Here is a 14551-nt window from a genome sequence, read left to right on the forward strand (position 1 = left end):
AGCTCTTTAATACAGTGATTGAAGGGTATTGATTTTTCATGAAATGGTTTGACAAAATCCTAATACATTGTGAAGTACAGATGATCAATTATTGGTGTTTGTTTAATTCTGGTCTGTTAAAGTAACCAAACTTTATCTCAAAAGAAAAAAAAAGGAACATTAACTTTTCATTTAGTCTTTCATTTCATTTCTCTTGTAAGTAAGAAAGTTCTATTATATGTGCTTAATTAGTAATTTATTAATTTTATTACAGAGCTGGCAGTTTGAAAATCTGATTATGTAAGTTATATGAAATTGTATTTTCCACTTTTGTGCTTTTTAGAAAATGTTGAAAGCATGTGCGCCATTCTGGTTTTATTATTCCTGATTCACTGATGTCTTTTGTTTGCATGACACACACACACACACACACACACACACACACACACACACACACACACACACACACACACACAGACCAAACGTCACACTTTCAGAACTAAAATTACTAACAGCAAGAAGAAGACAAAGAAGAAGATAGCTACAAGAGAAGGAGTAAGAAAAGTCCAACTTCTCCACCCTCCAGGACACCACACTCTTATTGAGTAATGCATCTCAAATGAGAATATTTGAAAAAAAAAAAAGTACTTCAAATATCAGATATCCTTTGAGCAAATAGGAAAGTCAGGGGCCTTGCATTTGAGAGTCAAAGGCCTTGCATTTTTGCCCTGAAGTACATAAGGGGGATAGGAAGTGCCTCTGTGGTGTCAAACCAAATCTCTCCAGCTTCTCCTCTCATTCGTCAAGTTGCCTGCAGCATCAGAGCTACCATAGAGAAGCTGTCAGTCTGTTTCAAGGCGGCTGCTAGCATCGCCACAGAGCATGCAGAGGCAGCTTTCGAGTGGGAATGTGCCCAGGTGAATCTGCTTAGACCCATAGCCCCAACAAGTAAGCAGATGTGCATCCAGGCAACTGGTGGGGGCAACTCCTGGAATCACCAGCACAGAGTGTGTTTTACCAAAAAGACGAGCCTCATGGAAGGATTTGTTTTTTTTTTAAAATCTAAGTGCAGGTCTAATAAGGGTAATACCAGAGTTTGTCAGGTATAGCTCCCTAAGATGATTTTCTTGTTTCATATTCATTGGGTAAAGTTGTCTTCAGCCTTGAAGAAATAAGTGCACAACGATTTGAGCCTCTGCTTATTTCATGATGGCATCAGAGGCGTTTCTCTAATAGCAGAACTTGCTGCTCGGCACAGTTTGCATCCCACTGCCTGCTGATCAATAATTACACAGTGTTTTGAGAATTTCATTTTGTTTTTTTCTGAAATTCCGTGACCTAATTTCTCCATTAATTTGCTGTTGAAAGCCCTTTAAATATAAAGTCACATTCATAAAAAACAATCTTTGCCTCATTTAACAGTAGTTAGGGTCTTTAATTTTACATTGGTACTTGATATCCTTCATTAACAATCTCGCTCATTTAGTATTTTGGTGTTTGGCAGTTGGAGGGTAAAGAGGCTTCAGGGACACAGCAGTTAATTTTCTACCAGTTTAAATTTGGTCTAGGGTAGTACAATCCTTTAGTACATTATGGTCAGTATGTACATTACATTAGTTCACAAACTAATATACAACACCCTATAACTAATATACAACACTGACACTCATCTGCACGCATTTTCCATGATACTGTATTGTTCGATATTAATTACACTTTGATTACATGTTTGTCACATATTTTTTTCAATTTTATTATTTAATTGTAACAGCTGTTTATAATGTCATCTTGGTTTATTCCCCAGACACTTTTATATTTTTGTATTTACTTAAACTAAACATCAACGTATTTACAACACACAAACAGATATTACAACTTGCTATTTGCTATAAATAATAATGAAATGAAGAGCTCATAAAAAATGCTCTGGCTTCAAAACAATACAAACAACAATATTTTCTGTTACAGCAGATGATTAGACCAGCAACGGTTTGCACATATTGGTACTATTCTCCCAGCACACACACACACACACACACCCACACACACACCCACACACAATGGGCTGAGCAGTCCAGCCAGGAAACACTGTGTCAAAGTAATGGTCTCTAATTGTTGTTGTCATTTAGGATATCTGTAAACATTATTACATATGGCTGCAAATGTGAAATCACCATCTAATAAAATCAGAGCAAAGATGTGCACTAGCTCAAGTCCCTCTTTACATAAAGCAGATGATGCTGGGACGTTGTTTCTGTTGTGAAGCTGCACAAGATCAATGAAAACAAGCAGGAGCTGAAAATGTTTTATCTCAGATCTTCTACAACCCTCTATAACTCCCCCCATAGCTTCTAGGCCCTTTAATGTTATTGGTTTAAATGTTTTGGGTTTTTTTAAAATCATTTTTAAACTAAATTCTAAAGAGGTAAACAGATTATTTTGCACTAAAGTTGGACGTGCTGTGGAAAAGTGAGGGTCTAAAAATAGCTCAAAACCATCTAAGGCAATAAATGTGAGAAAACACTTGGAAGTCCTAAAACATATGCTGGTACAGTATGTTCCTGTAATGTGGCTCGGTTGTAAATTTCTCAGATATTCTTTAGAAAAATATCTCCATTATTTAAAAGCTCAGAGATAAAGGCTAAGCAAATGGGCTATGGAAAATATCATGAGCCACAGGGTTGTGTTTTTAAGAGTTAAGTAAGCAGATGCTAGACTCATAATGGGAAAAAAGTCACGGTTAAATATGAGCAGAAACACATAGCTCATCCCTGCTGCGGCTGATAACAACAGGTATTTAATACAACAAACGCGTCATAGTTGCATGAATGACAGTTGATCTAATTTTGGATCATGGTGTTGATGAAGATGAAAATATAGAACCTGAAGAAGAAAAGTGAAAGAAGGGAATTCTCTAAGAAATAGGTCATAAATAGGAAAATCAACAGATGATGAAGAGGAACCTGCTCACGATCACATACTGGATCTCATGTCCATGAGAAAACACCCAAATACCCACACAGCTACAGCCACAGCTACAGCTACAGGAGGGAAAAACAAAGAACCCCCGCCAATTATTTTACAATTAAAGTGGAGATTTATCAAGTTGAAAGGGGCTGTTCATGTTGCAGCGTTGTTAAACATACAACAATTTGTTAAAAAGATGTTGCCTAAACTATAAACCTTACAACAATGTTTTTATTTGAATTATGTCTTAACTACGGCACACACAGGTTTCCCTGGTGCTGGCGCTATTTAATTAAAAGATAGCGGTTACACTTCAACTAAATAAGACCTATGACCTTTTGAACAATAAATTCCATGTACATGTACAAGGCTTTTTATATTCAGTAGGAGTTGTTGCTTTAATGATTTAATGCAAAGTTGGTATAAAATCAGAGAACAGAGACACAAAGATTCAAAGACATTTCAGACACGATGTGAAGGCCAGACGTTGTCTGATGACATGATTCACTGATTTGCATATGAAAAGATTTACTAAAGCCCCCGGCTCTTCCCTACAGTAGATGCTGTGTATGGGACACAGCGATCATCAGAAATCTTTAGATTAGAGAAGCATGTAGTGCAAACATGAATCAGCTGCTCCGATGTGTTTCCAGATTCTTTGGTAGTAAACACGTCTTTATGTGTTTTACCGCTGATTAGAGAAAGTTCCTACATTTGTTGCTGTTCATGTTTGACAATTAAAGTTGCAACAAAGTCAACATGTTGGGAATACTTGATGTGAGAAATCAGCAAAGAGCAGGGAGTAAACCCTGTAAGGGTGAAGTATTGTTGCAAATAAAAATGAAGGTTTGTGATCATTTATCTTTGCTCTGCTTGATCTTAAGGAATAGGCTGGGAGCACACATTATTATTATTATTATTTTTTTTATTATCATTATTTGTTAATGATCTAGATTCAAAAGGCTTGATATCTTGCTTGAACTCTGAATGGAGCCGTTGTGTATTTGAATGTGTAACTGTGAAGGGAATATTGGGACACCTTCTTTTTCTTTGTGATTTAAACTTCATGATTCATTTTCTTCTCGTTTATTACTTTTGACATCACATCCGTATCGAACATCAGTAGACAGAAATAACGACACAGTTTTTATTTCATATATCATCCTCGTGGTTTATTCAGTAGGTTTTTGGCAGCGCATTCGTTTCTATTTGTAGTGCGCACATGTACAGTGACACTTTAGTTTGTCTGTAGTTAAGTTTGCCTTAAGTTGTTCTAATTGCTGTTTCTTTAAGCTACAATAAACACATCTTTTCAGGCCTGTGTGTCACTTTTGTCTCTGTTCAGTCACTTCGCTCTGTTCAGTTACAGTCACATTCTACTAAGTTAATGTTACCCGAGTCTGCTTCTGTTTACATGACCTCTTTTATGGGTCAAGAACTTTGTCGCATATTTTGTAAATCGTTGTCTTCTTCATTTTGAATAAATAAACACTTTCTATTTTTGAAAACCTACCTTTGACTCCTGATGCCTGCCGGCTCTGTCCCTTTCTAACACATTGGCCACTTTATGTATGGAAAGGGAGCGAGAGTGGGTGGATTTTTTTTTCCTCAATAGATTACACTTTGAAGCCCGGCTGTCATTCAGTGACACAAGTAATTTGTATGGCTCTATACTCTGCAAACAAATTATTTGACACACGATGACAGTTGCATTTTGAGGTCTGTAATACGGTGTGCTTCTAATATAAATTGTTGAAAAACAAATCATCAGAGCATGAAATAAATATGACATGTTTTTGCTATTACACCTGCTGTCGTCTTGGAGCTTTGTAGACTGGTCCCCCAGTGGGGATAGATTTGACTGACAGCAGACACTGGCGGCAATGATCCACCACACAAGAACCCATGGCAAAACATGCTGCTCCCAGCACATTCACGCTAAAGAAAGCTTTAAAGCAGCACCTACAAAAGACCTGGATCCAGAGCACTGATTGACATTCCTCCTCTTTGACACTTTGACATGGAAATGAAGTTTTTAAGTCGAGCCCCCCAGTCTCTGCTTTGTTCTTTATCTCTCTTTGACTTGGGGATGCATCATACCAGGTCTGTTTGCCCAGGCGGCTTCATAAAACCCACCATACACAGGTAAAACTAATAAAAGAACATTTGTATACAAGACACCAGTTTGAGGCAGACTTGGAGTACATGATCTTTTTTTTAGAGATATGCAATTCACACAACACACATCAATGTCATTTCATACATGGAATATCAATGTAGGGAATCACTGTTTTGTTTTAATTTTTCCTGCTGACCTGGGAATGGGATGAAGGTATTACATCTTTATTGATATCCACAAAATATAGAAGTTGTGTAAGATGTTATCACCTCTTGAACTGTTTATATTTTGGCATTTGGTGTCGGTGCATATGTCCATGTTAAGAATATAAAGTTTTGAGCTTTAAAGATGTATTTTAAAGTACATCTCATGCTATAAAGGCAAAAAAAAAAAAAAATTCCAAGATCATCTTGGTGCCTCTTGAGATGGACAGAAAGTCTGGTTGTGATGCTGTGTGCCACCTCTCCACTGGCCTTTCAGGAATCTACGTGCATGTCATTTCAACAAGAAAACTTCATATCCCAGCCGCTCTCCCATCAATCATCATGCCATGTTGGGCAGACACAGACAGAACCACCAAGAAAAAGCTCTCTGGTGCAAATCTTCAATAAAGAGCAACTGTCACACTGAGTCTCCGCAGCAGGCTCCATTACATTAAAGAGCTCCACACAGCTTACCTCTGCCATCAAATTGAGGAAAAACATTCCATTCCTATTTTTTTAATGTTTTGTCTTTTTTTGTGCTTTTTTTTTTTTAAACAGAAATAAGAAGGTGATAAAAGCTATAAAAATACAAAGTGTAGAGCTTCAGACAGTCTGGAAAGAGGTATACAAGAAAGTGAAAGCTTGTGCGGCGCGCTGTGTGAAACCACAGAAAACTTCTGCTGGTTTACTGCGATCAGCACACATTACATTGCACCATCTGCTGCCTAATGCATTGTTTCTGTCAGTGCTTTTTTTTTTTTTTTCTCAGTCCGGGCGAAGCGAGTTATGTGGCCTTTCTGAGTTTGCATTCCTGTGCATTCTTGTATCCTCCTCGACTCATGTGACTAATCTAATCGCTGCCCTACAAATAAAAAAAAATAAAGCGCTCAGTTGGAACCGCCTGGGGATACGATGGATGGTTACATGGCTGACAGGAACGAATGGGAAGCCCAGCAAGATCGACTCATCACATGCAAACGGCACTGAGGTCTGCGTGGAATTTCTAACCGTGAGATAAACTAACACCTGTAAATCTCTTGAAATGGAAGTGATGCACATGGTCTCGATCAATCTGATTCTCCGGCATAACAAACTTTAACGGTAAGTCAGTTCACTAATGAGTCAATTACTCGATTAACAGATAATGAATTGACAAAATTTGATAATAAATTAGCTGTAAGTAATTCTGTTTAATGAAAAATGTAAACATTTGCTGGTTCTAGCTTCTAAAATGTGAGGATTTGATGCTGTTCTCTGTTTTATTTAATTGTAAATTGAATATATTTTTGGCTGTTAGTTTGGCTGACAAAACAAACTTGCGTAAGCCCTAAACCTGACGTTCTCATTCTTGATCATCACCTTCAGATCAATTAGATCAACCAGCTGAGTACATCATTACTTTAGAGGCACTAACAGTGAGAATTGAACGGCGTGCAGAACTTGTCTTTGATGTACACTGTATAATTAGAAGCAATAAGAGGCACTCCTATATGTCGTTGGGCTTGGTCAGGTAGTGAAATGTGGACGGCTCCGGCATAGTCCAGCAATATCTGGACGGCTCCCAACAACAGCAGCAACACTGGCAGTGAGCCAGTCGAATCATGGCACCACTAAACCCCGGCCAGTAGAACAATTGCATGAGTATGAGCACAAAAGGAATGCAGCAGCTGAATGACTTGACAGTAATGATGTCTCCAATAGGGTACAAGTGGTAACAGAGGGTACAATGCTCTGTGAAAACCCACACCACATGCTTACCTTGGACCTCCTTGTCATTTCGGAACCACCGGATGTTGGCGGCTGGTTTGCTGCCTGATGTGGTGCACGTCAGGGTGATTACATCCCCCTCTGTGGCAGGCTTGGTGAATCCTGTGATCTCTGGCCGTCCTGGTACTCCTGTTGTGCGTGAAATTACAATTATAAACAACACACTGAATAAATAATGTATATGAGGAGTTGAGGAATAACCCAGTGAGCTACAGATCCTGTATTCCTCTGACAATAAATAATGATGTGCTCATTGAGAGAATTCACTTTAAGATATTTGTGCCTTCTTCTCTCAGTGGCAACATCAAATTGAACATTGGCTGTTTATCTTTTCCAGTTTGTTTTTCTCAGGCAGGACAAAAAGGAATGACAAACGAAAATCACAACAATGAAAAATAACCAACAAAAAACAAATTAATAGGAATTCTTTAAAGACAATGTTGGCTCACAATAAATGGGAAAATGAATATAAAAGTCTGTGGTTTATCAAATGAAGTTAAAATCAAATTACCTAAAATCTCTCCTCCAGGATTACTGTGCCTACTTCCTGTCTTCCTGTCTGGCTGTGAGATTCTTGACTAAGGTCATTTTACAGAAATGCAAGTCTTAATAAGTGTACTGTAAGTGCTGACAGAGTGTGGGTGTTGACTTTTGACTTTTAACTTGAGTGAGTTTGTTGTGGCTGTCCTGCTTGGCAGAAAATTAAATATAGTAACACTACTGGCTTGCAAGCTCGACTGTCAACCTTTATTCTAGTAGAAAAGGGTAAAACATAATGCAGAGATGGTATTTTCCTACAAACTAACAAGTGCCCAGTGAAGAAAAACAACAGCCTATAATTCAAAAATGTGCAGGTATTCATGCTGTCAGAATGTGAGGAATTAGCCACAAGTAATTGGCCTGTGGAGACTGGGCCAAAACAGATGTGCTCACCCAGAACAGTGAGGAAGGCCTTGGTGGTCTTGACAGGCATGGTGAAGAGCGAGCAGGTGTACTGGCCCTCATCTGACAGGCTGACGTCACTAATTCTGATGGTGAGCTCCTGCCATGAGGCTCGCACCAGCTCGATTCTGTGGTCTCTCAGAGCTGCATGAGGAAGGAGGACACAGAGAGCACTGAAAACAAAGACATCCATTAATGGGCAAATTCAGCGACAGCAGTTAACCTGTGGCAGTACCATGTGTAATTCAGATGACCTTTAGCAAAACAACGCTAAATACACTGTGCTTTCAGTTATTCCAAATAGTTGTCGAATGCAGCATTCACACACAGTGGCCAGTGGTTTGAAACATTTTCTTGACATTTGCATTCTGTGCTGACAGTCTTATTCACAGACACTGAGAATATATAAGGTATCAGCAGGATGCACTGGAGCGGAGCAGCAGAAAAAACTTGCAGTCCTAGATTACAATATTTATTTTGGTAATCACTTACATTCCAGGTATTGATTTACATTCACTTTAACAGTCTCAGCAACTGGCTCTGCCTGTGGCATTTCTCACTTTGAACATTGATACAAAAGCCTAACCTTGGCCAGACAGAGAACCTCTTAGCCTAAAGTTAGAGTCAAAAAGACATTATTTTACGAACAAAGGAGGAGCAATAATTCAATGTACTGTTTATTAATTGTCAGTGGTATTGTATCGGGAAAATCATAATATTGTTTTACAAATTTCTGTTGTCGCAGTTAATGATTTTAAGCAAACTGTAATGTAAAGCTAAGAAATGTAATGTAATGCATAAGCATGGAACAAATTTTACTACACTGAACCTCAATTTGATTTACTATTCTATTCTTTCATATATCTCCTGTATCTTGATGTGCATTAATATTGTGATATTGATTTCAACCAAATCACCCAGCCCTAGTAGAGAGCTATAAAAAAATAAAATAAAATAAAAATACTGATAACAAATAGCTTCTGGACAGTACAAGATTCATGATACAATAACATCACAATGAGAATTCTTAAAACACAGCTTGAAATAAAACCTTATTTTCTTAAGATACTGTGCACCTTCACCGCTGCTCATTCTGATGTGAATAAACCCTCATAAACCAGGGAAAACCATGGAGCTAGGTTGAAAAAGGTCATCTTGCACCTGTCATCTCTTATACAATTTCAAATTCTGAATCACCTGTTCCTACAAGCGACCAACCACAGAGGGCAGGAATGAAAGTGCTCTTCATTGAATAAATTACACATTCTTAATCCTTAGTCCCTTTAGGCCTGGCCAGCTCCCTCCATGGACACTCTTTCATCTGAGGTAATTTGAACTCTATTGGATTGTACAACCAAGGCAAATCTGGCAAAATGCTACAGCGAAGGTGTGAATTAGGATTTTAATTATCGTGGCCAATGTAAAGTGGCGTCCTATCAGATAAAGAAGACATCTCTATGAAAAATCATTAATCACCGGCTCCACTCCCTGTTGATTTTAGCGATAAACACACACAGCAGACACGCGACACACAATTGAATTAGATTGGCTGAAATGGTTGTTAGATTTACACAGACATAGGTCATTATCAACAACGCTGTTCTTCAGCTTCAATTACACCATATCGTTTGATGATCATTATCGTATAATCACACGCATGCTAAAAAGGAAAAAAAAAAAAGATTGGCTATAAAGATATTGATGGCCCTAAGAAGTTTCTTATTAGAGACTCTTTGTTATCCAAGAATAAAGTGTAGCGTAAATAAAAACAATCTTCAAGCCAGAATTAAAATTTAATAACAAGCTGTGCCATCAGAGAACCAGCTTATTATGTGCTATGGGGCTTAATACAAACATTTGATAGTCTGACTGTAGCAAACCACATCCTGAAACAAAGCTGCCTGATGTTCTTTGTAGTTAAGCATCCTCACTACAGAGCTTGAAAATGCCCAGAGGCTCAGGCAGAAAGCAGTGAACGCTTTGGTAGATGGATGCATTGGAGAGGTGATGGGGTCTAAGCAAACATTGTACAGGAACTCAAAAGATATGAAAGTACAGGCTGAGAGGATCAAAGCTTTGGACAAGATGACATACTGTACTTCCCCTGGCCCATATCCCTCTATCTCTGCAACGCACAGAGGAAAGACGTGGACAAACAGACCGACTTCACTTCTTCTTCTTAACCACCTGTTCCTCGAAGCACAAACACCTCAGAGATACTGATAAATGGTATGACTGTTTCCTAAAAAGGGATCTGTTGAGGCAAAACCGACATCCTTTGGTTAAAGTGGTATTCCACTTGAAATCTGTTGGTATAAAAAGTGAAAGAGAAAAAGGTTTGCTCCAGCAGCTGTGATCAGCTTGAGCTTATGTCTGTTGTAATAAATTTAATGTTGACAAGATGAGTTTCTGACAGAAAAAAAAAGTCTTTAAAATGACCATGAAAACTTCCCAAACTACTACAAAATAATGCACTGACAAAATATGGCTGCCGCTCCACTGTAGCATGTTCAGTCATATTTCAACAAAATTATGACACACTGAAAATATGGATGGATGGTAGACAAGGGAATTATACTGTAGGAGTGTTTTTGGAAAGTTCTTTAGACTTGGTCCTTCGGGGAAACTTATTGTCATTGGAATCCAGTGAAACTAACAATAAAGCCGAAGACAGCTGCTGTTCCACTGAAGTGACCAAGTTTAAAAAGCCTTTTAACACTGTCTGATACTCAATAGATGTGGAGTATGAGTTTAAATACCAAACAGTGGCCAGATACAGTACAGACCACTAAAGATTTCAAGTGACATTTAAAGTACCCAATAGGCTACACCTCATTTCATCTACTGAACAATATCACATTAACATCATAACAGAATTAAATCTAAATGTCAGTAGCTGAAATACTGATTCAGATAGTTTGAAGTAGACGCTGAGAAACAACTTACAGTTGAACAAAAGATGGACTTGAATGATGCATTTTTGTTAGATAGCCACTGGCACTAGAAAGCATGTGAGTCAATGACATATTGATAGAATGAGATGTACAAAGGTTTGAATAACCCAAAGACAAGTGTTATCTATTACTCAAACAGCATATGGCCAGGAAACCATACTACTAGAATCCAATTCAGGCTAGAGGCCCAGATTGTGAGCAGATCCGTCACAATCAGACCCAAATGCCAGTGGCTGACAAAGCTTTTTTCCAGGTGCTTTAGGAAATCAATGTGATGAAAAGGTTCATTTCCCCCAAACCCTAGATAGGTCCTGTGCTGTTCATTCTGCTTAGGAGGAAGCATAAATCTGCACCCTGACCTTGTGTATGCTACAGCCTTGCAGCATGGCAGCTTAATGCGCAGTACATCTCCTGTGATGGAGGCCTTACCAAGGCTGTCTCAAATCAGTAAAACTGACACCCCGGTTCCCCCTCAGGGCAAGGGATACTGTTGCCATGGCCCTTTGATGCAAAGTAATGTTTGTCTTGTTTCCCTGACAGTCCTTTGCTCCACCGACTATGTCAGTAGAGGACCAATCTGAGGTCTCCTGAGAAAACTGTGGTTTGTCACTTTCAGTTTGAACAACCTCGGCCAATTTTGCTCAAAGTTGCTTGAATGTACTATATAAGAACCTGTTTCAGCATGTGAAACAGTTGTTAAAAAGCCTCACTACAATATGGTGCACTGTTTTGATGTGTAAGAGATGAGCTGCCAGTCTGGTTGGTAGCTACATTAGCTCTGTCCTCCGATAAAACTGGAAGCAGAGGAACTGGAAGTGCACTTATCACATGGCATTCACTTCTGCACTCCACTGAGCAGCAGACAGATGTTAACCAATGTTTCGCATCCAAAACGATGAAGTATCTCCTGACAATCCAGATAGAGAAGGACATTTTACATCTATCCATTAGTCTTGGAAACAAGCCGATGGCTCTCGGGTTCAGCCAAAATGTGTTACATCCGCAACACTGAATGTCCCCATTTGGCCATTTTTGCATGGCCTGTAACCACTTTGAGCCAGTCCTGGAATGTGAAAGCACTAGCTGTCCTTCAGCAAGAACACAGGGCCCTGGCGCACCCCCACGCTCTCCAGCCAGGGGCTCCACTCTTTGCAATTAGAGTGTGTTTGCTGCTGGCTGTGCTCGCTCAGTGACTGTGTGGGCGATTCTGGACGTGTTCCAGGGCTGGTGGTGCAGGCAGGGGGCTCTTTCCCACCACACATGTGGCTGCAATTAAGAGAAGGAAAGGGCCTTGTTCCAGAGGGCCATTGTTACTGCCCGCACTCTAAGAGATCCCACAGAGCAGATGCTCCTCAAATTGGACTCATTTTCAGCGCTTGAAGGCGGGAAGGAAAGAAGAAGGAATTCTCCCAGCAGCTATGCTATGTCCTCTCTTCAAGTGGTGAATAATGTGACTGAATATATTTTTGTCCATCCATTTTCCAGCCCACTGACATAAGCTTGATTGTACACTGTGGGATTTTTTTTTTTCTGCCTTTGAGTCCCTTTCTTTCATTTAAATTCTCTAAATTAAATTTTTATTAAAACAAGTGCCAGTGGGGTTACATAATTCTGTTGGTTTACAATGTGGTTTTACCCATTCCAGGGGTTGTAAATATATATTACAGTACCACCACATAACAACGACAAAAAGATGCTAGACATTTTTCAGGTGGGTGTGAAATTTCTACAGGAATTTAAATACAACATATGCTTCATTATTCTAAATAGCTAATATACATTATACATGAGAGTGCAGTGTGACACAGAGCTCAGTATAGCACAAGAGCAGCTCTTCACATTAGCAATAATATCTAAGTGTATAGCGCCATAATGGTGGACTCACATTTTAGTGACGCTGGAGGTAACCCAGTAAACTTAAAACTCCATTAGTCCCTGGAGAAAGACATTAGCTGTGGCCGTGAGACCGTTTCTACATTTTTTTTTTCTTTACCTGTATAAACAGTCACTGTAAAGTTAACAAAACACTTGTGGCCTGTGAAATTTTCCTCAGCATCACGTCAATGAGAGATTTCTCAAGATATTTGAAGACAATGTGGGAAAGCATCACCTGTCACATCCATTAATGAAATAAAGTTCATGTTAAGTTTCCCTCCTCCACAGTTTCATATTTTTCTTTTCCAGTCTCAATTATTTGTTTACATATATATATGGATTTTTTTCTTTTCTCATCTTGCGCTTTAACTGATATATAATAATGATTACAATAATAACAATAATAATAATAATTATAATATTAAATATTATTTGTGTTTTCAAACAGAGGACAGATTTACTCTGGGACCTGAGCTGAGGTAAATGTCCACTATACTCGCTTTCAACGGACCAACCATCAAATGTTGTGTGTTTACTGGAATGGACGTTTAACTGTGCTTTCATTGGTGCTCACTCTGGTAATTGCATCCTTGGTAATTATCCTTCATTCTCTCAAGCTAATGAATGTTTTAATGCTCACATTAGAGCATTCATTTAGCACATAACAGCATTTTGATTACTACAAGCCAATTAAGATCAATTTTGCTTTGTGACCTTTATGATCCAGGCTGAATGCCCCAATTAAATGTCATGAATGATGAACCACAAACTTCTGAGAGATGAATTTGAGATGAGGAGAATTCAACACAGCATATACGTATATGCTATATACAGTACATGCATGTGCTACAAGAACATACTGTGGATCAAATGAGCAATTTGTTATCCGCCTTTGACATGCAAACTGCAGTAGCGCCCCATTAATTGCATTATTCATATTCACCGTATCTGACAAAAGATTCTGTTTCCATCCTGCATGTGTCAGAAATGTCATTACCATTCTCTGCAGCATCCCTACTTAGGTTTTATCCTTTTCCCACAGAAGCCGAAAGTGAAGTAAATCATAATGAAGACAGCAAAGGACAGCTCTGTTCTCGTTTGTCCTGCTCGGTAGTAATAATTCATAACCCCGGCAACATATAAAAGGGATAATTCTGCAAAAGACATATGGTCCAAATCGATTTCTTCATCGTGGAACCCCACCACAGAGCCGCTCCCTTCAACAGTCCCCACTAATTGGCCTAATATATGAATGATGTGTTGGCCTGGCTATTAAGCCGATCTGTCTCTGTTGGCTCAGGTCTGTGGCGGTAGTGCGTTGGAATCTGCATGTTGTCAAAGTGTAGTCTGAAGCCTCTGAGGTGGCAACAATCAACCAAGACTCAGATATACATAATGGATGAGGAGGAGCATGCCAGGGAGCCAGCTGGCATGATATAAGAAGAGGGCTGTGTTCAGCTTTAGACAAATGTGCAGAGACAGTCGAACCCATATGGATCGGCTTTGGGAATCCGGCAAGGTTAACACTTTCTTGGAGCTCCACGAGGTTTGACTGAGCCTGTTACGGGAGAGGATGAGATAGAGGCCCTTTTCATCGTTTACACTCTCACCAATGATACATTAAGCCACTGAGCTGTCACCTGCCCACTCTTTCCTTCCTACCGGCAACCACATCGCTTATCCTCCTTCCATGTCTGTGACGAGAAGTGACATTGCTGGGTAGACAGATTGTAGGTCATCAACTT

At 39.2% G+C, this 14551-nt stretch overlaps 1 protein-coding gene across 3 annotated transcripts in view; it reads right to left on the reverse strand.

Annotated features, from left to right (window-relative positions):
- LOC111653137 (cell adhesion molecule 2-like) overlaps nt 1–14551 on the reverse strand; it is a 145583-nt gene that overhangs the window by 11278 nt on the left and 119754 nt on the right. For all 3 annotated transcript variants that reach the window (XM_087173287.1, XM_023403607.2, XM_023403606.2), the window contains 2 exons: nt 7969–8121; nt 7027–7164 (listed from right to left, as the gene is read on the reverse strand). In XM_087173287.1, the coding sequence (XP_087029413.1) occupies nt 7027–7164; nt 7969–8121 (291 nt within the window). The remainder of the gene's footprint in view (nt 1–7026; nt 7165–7968; nt 8122–14551) is intronic.

This window comes from Seriola lalandi, unplaced genomic scaffold (genome assembly GCF_002814215.2).
Source record: "Seriola lalandi dorsalis isolate HSWRI2012SDOR001 ecotype SW California unplaced genomic scaffold, Sedor1 jcf7180002054163, whole genome shotgun sequence".
NCBI classification, from domain to species: domain Eukaryota; kingdom Metazoa; phylum Chordata; class Actinopteri; order Carangiformes; family Carangidae; genus Seriola; species Seriola lalandi.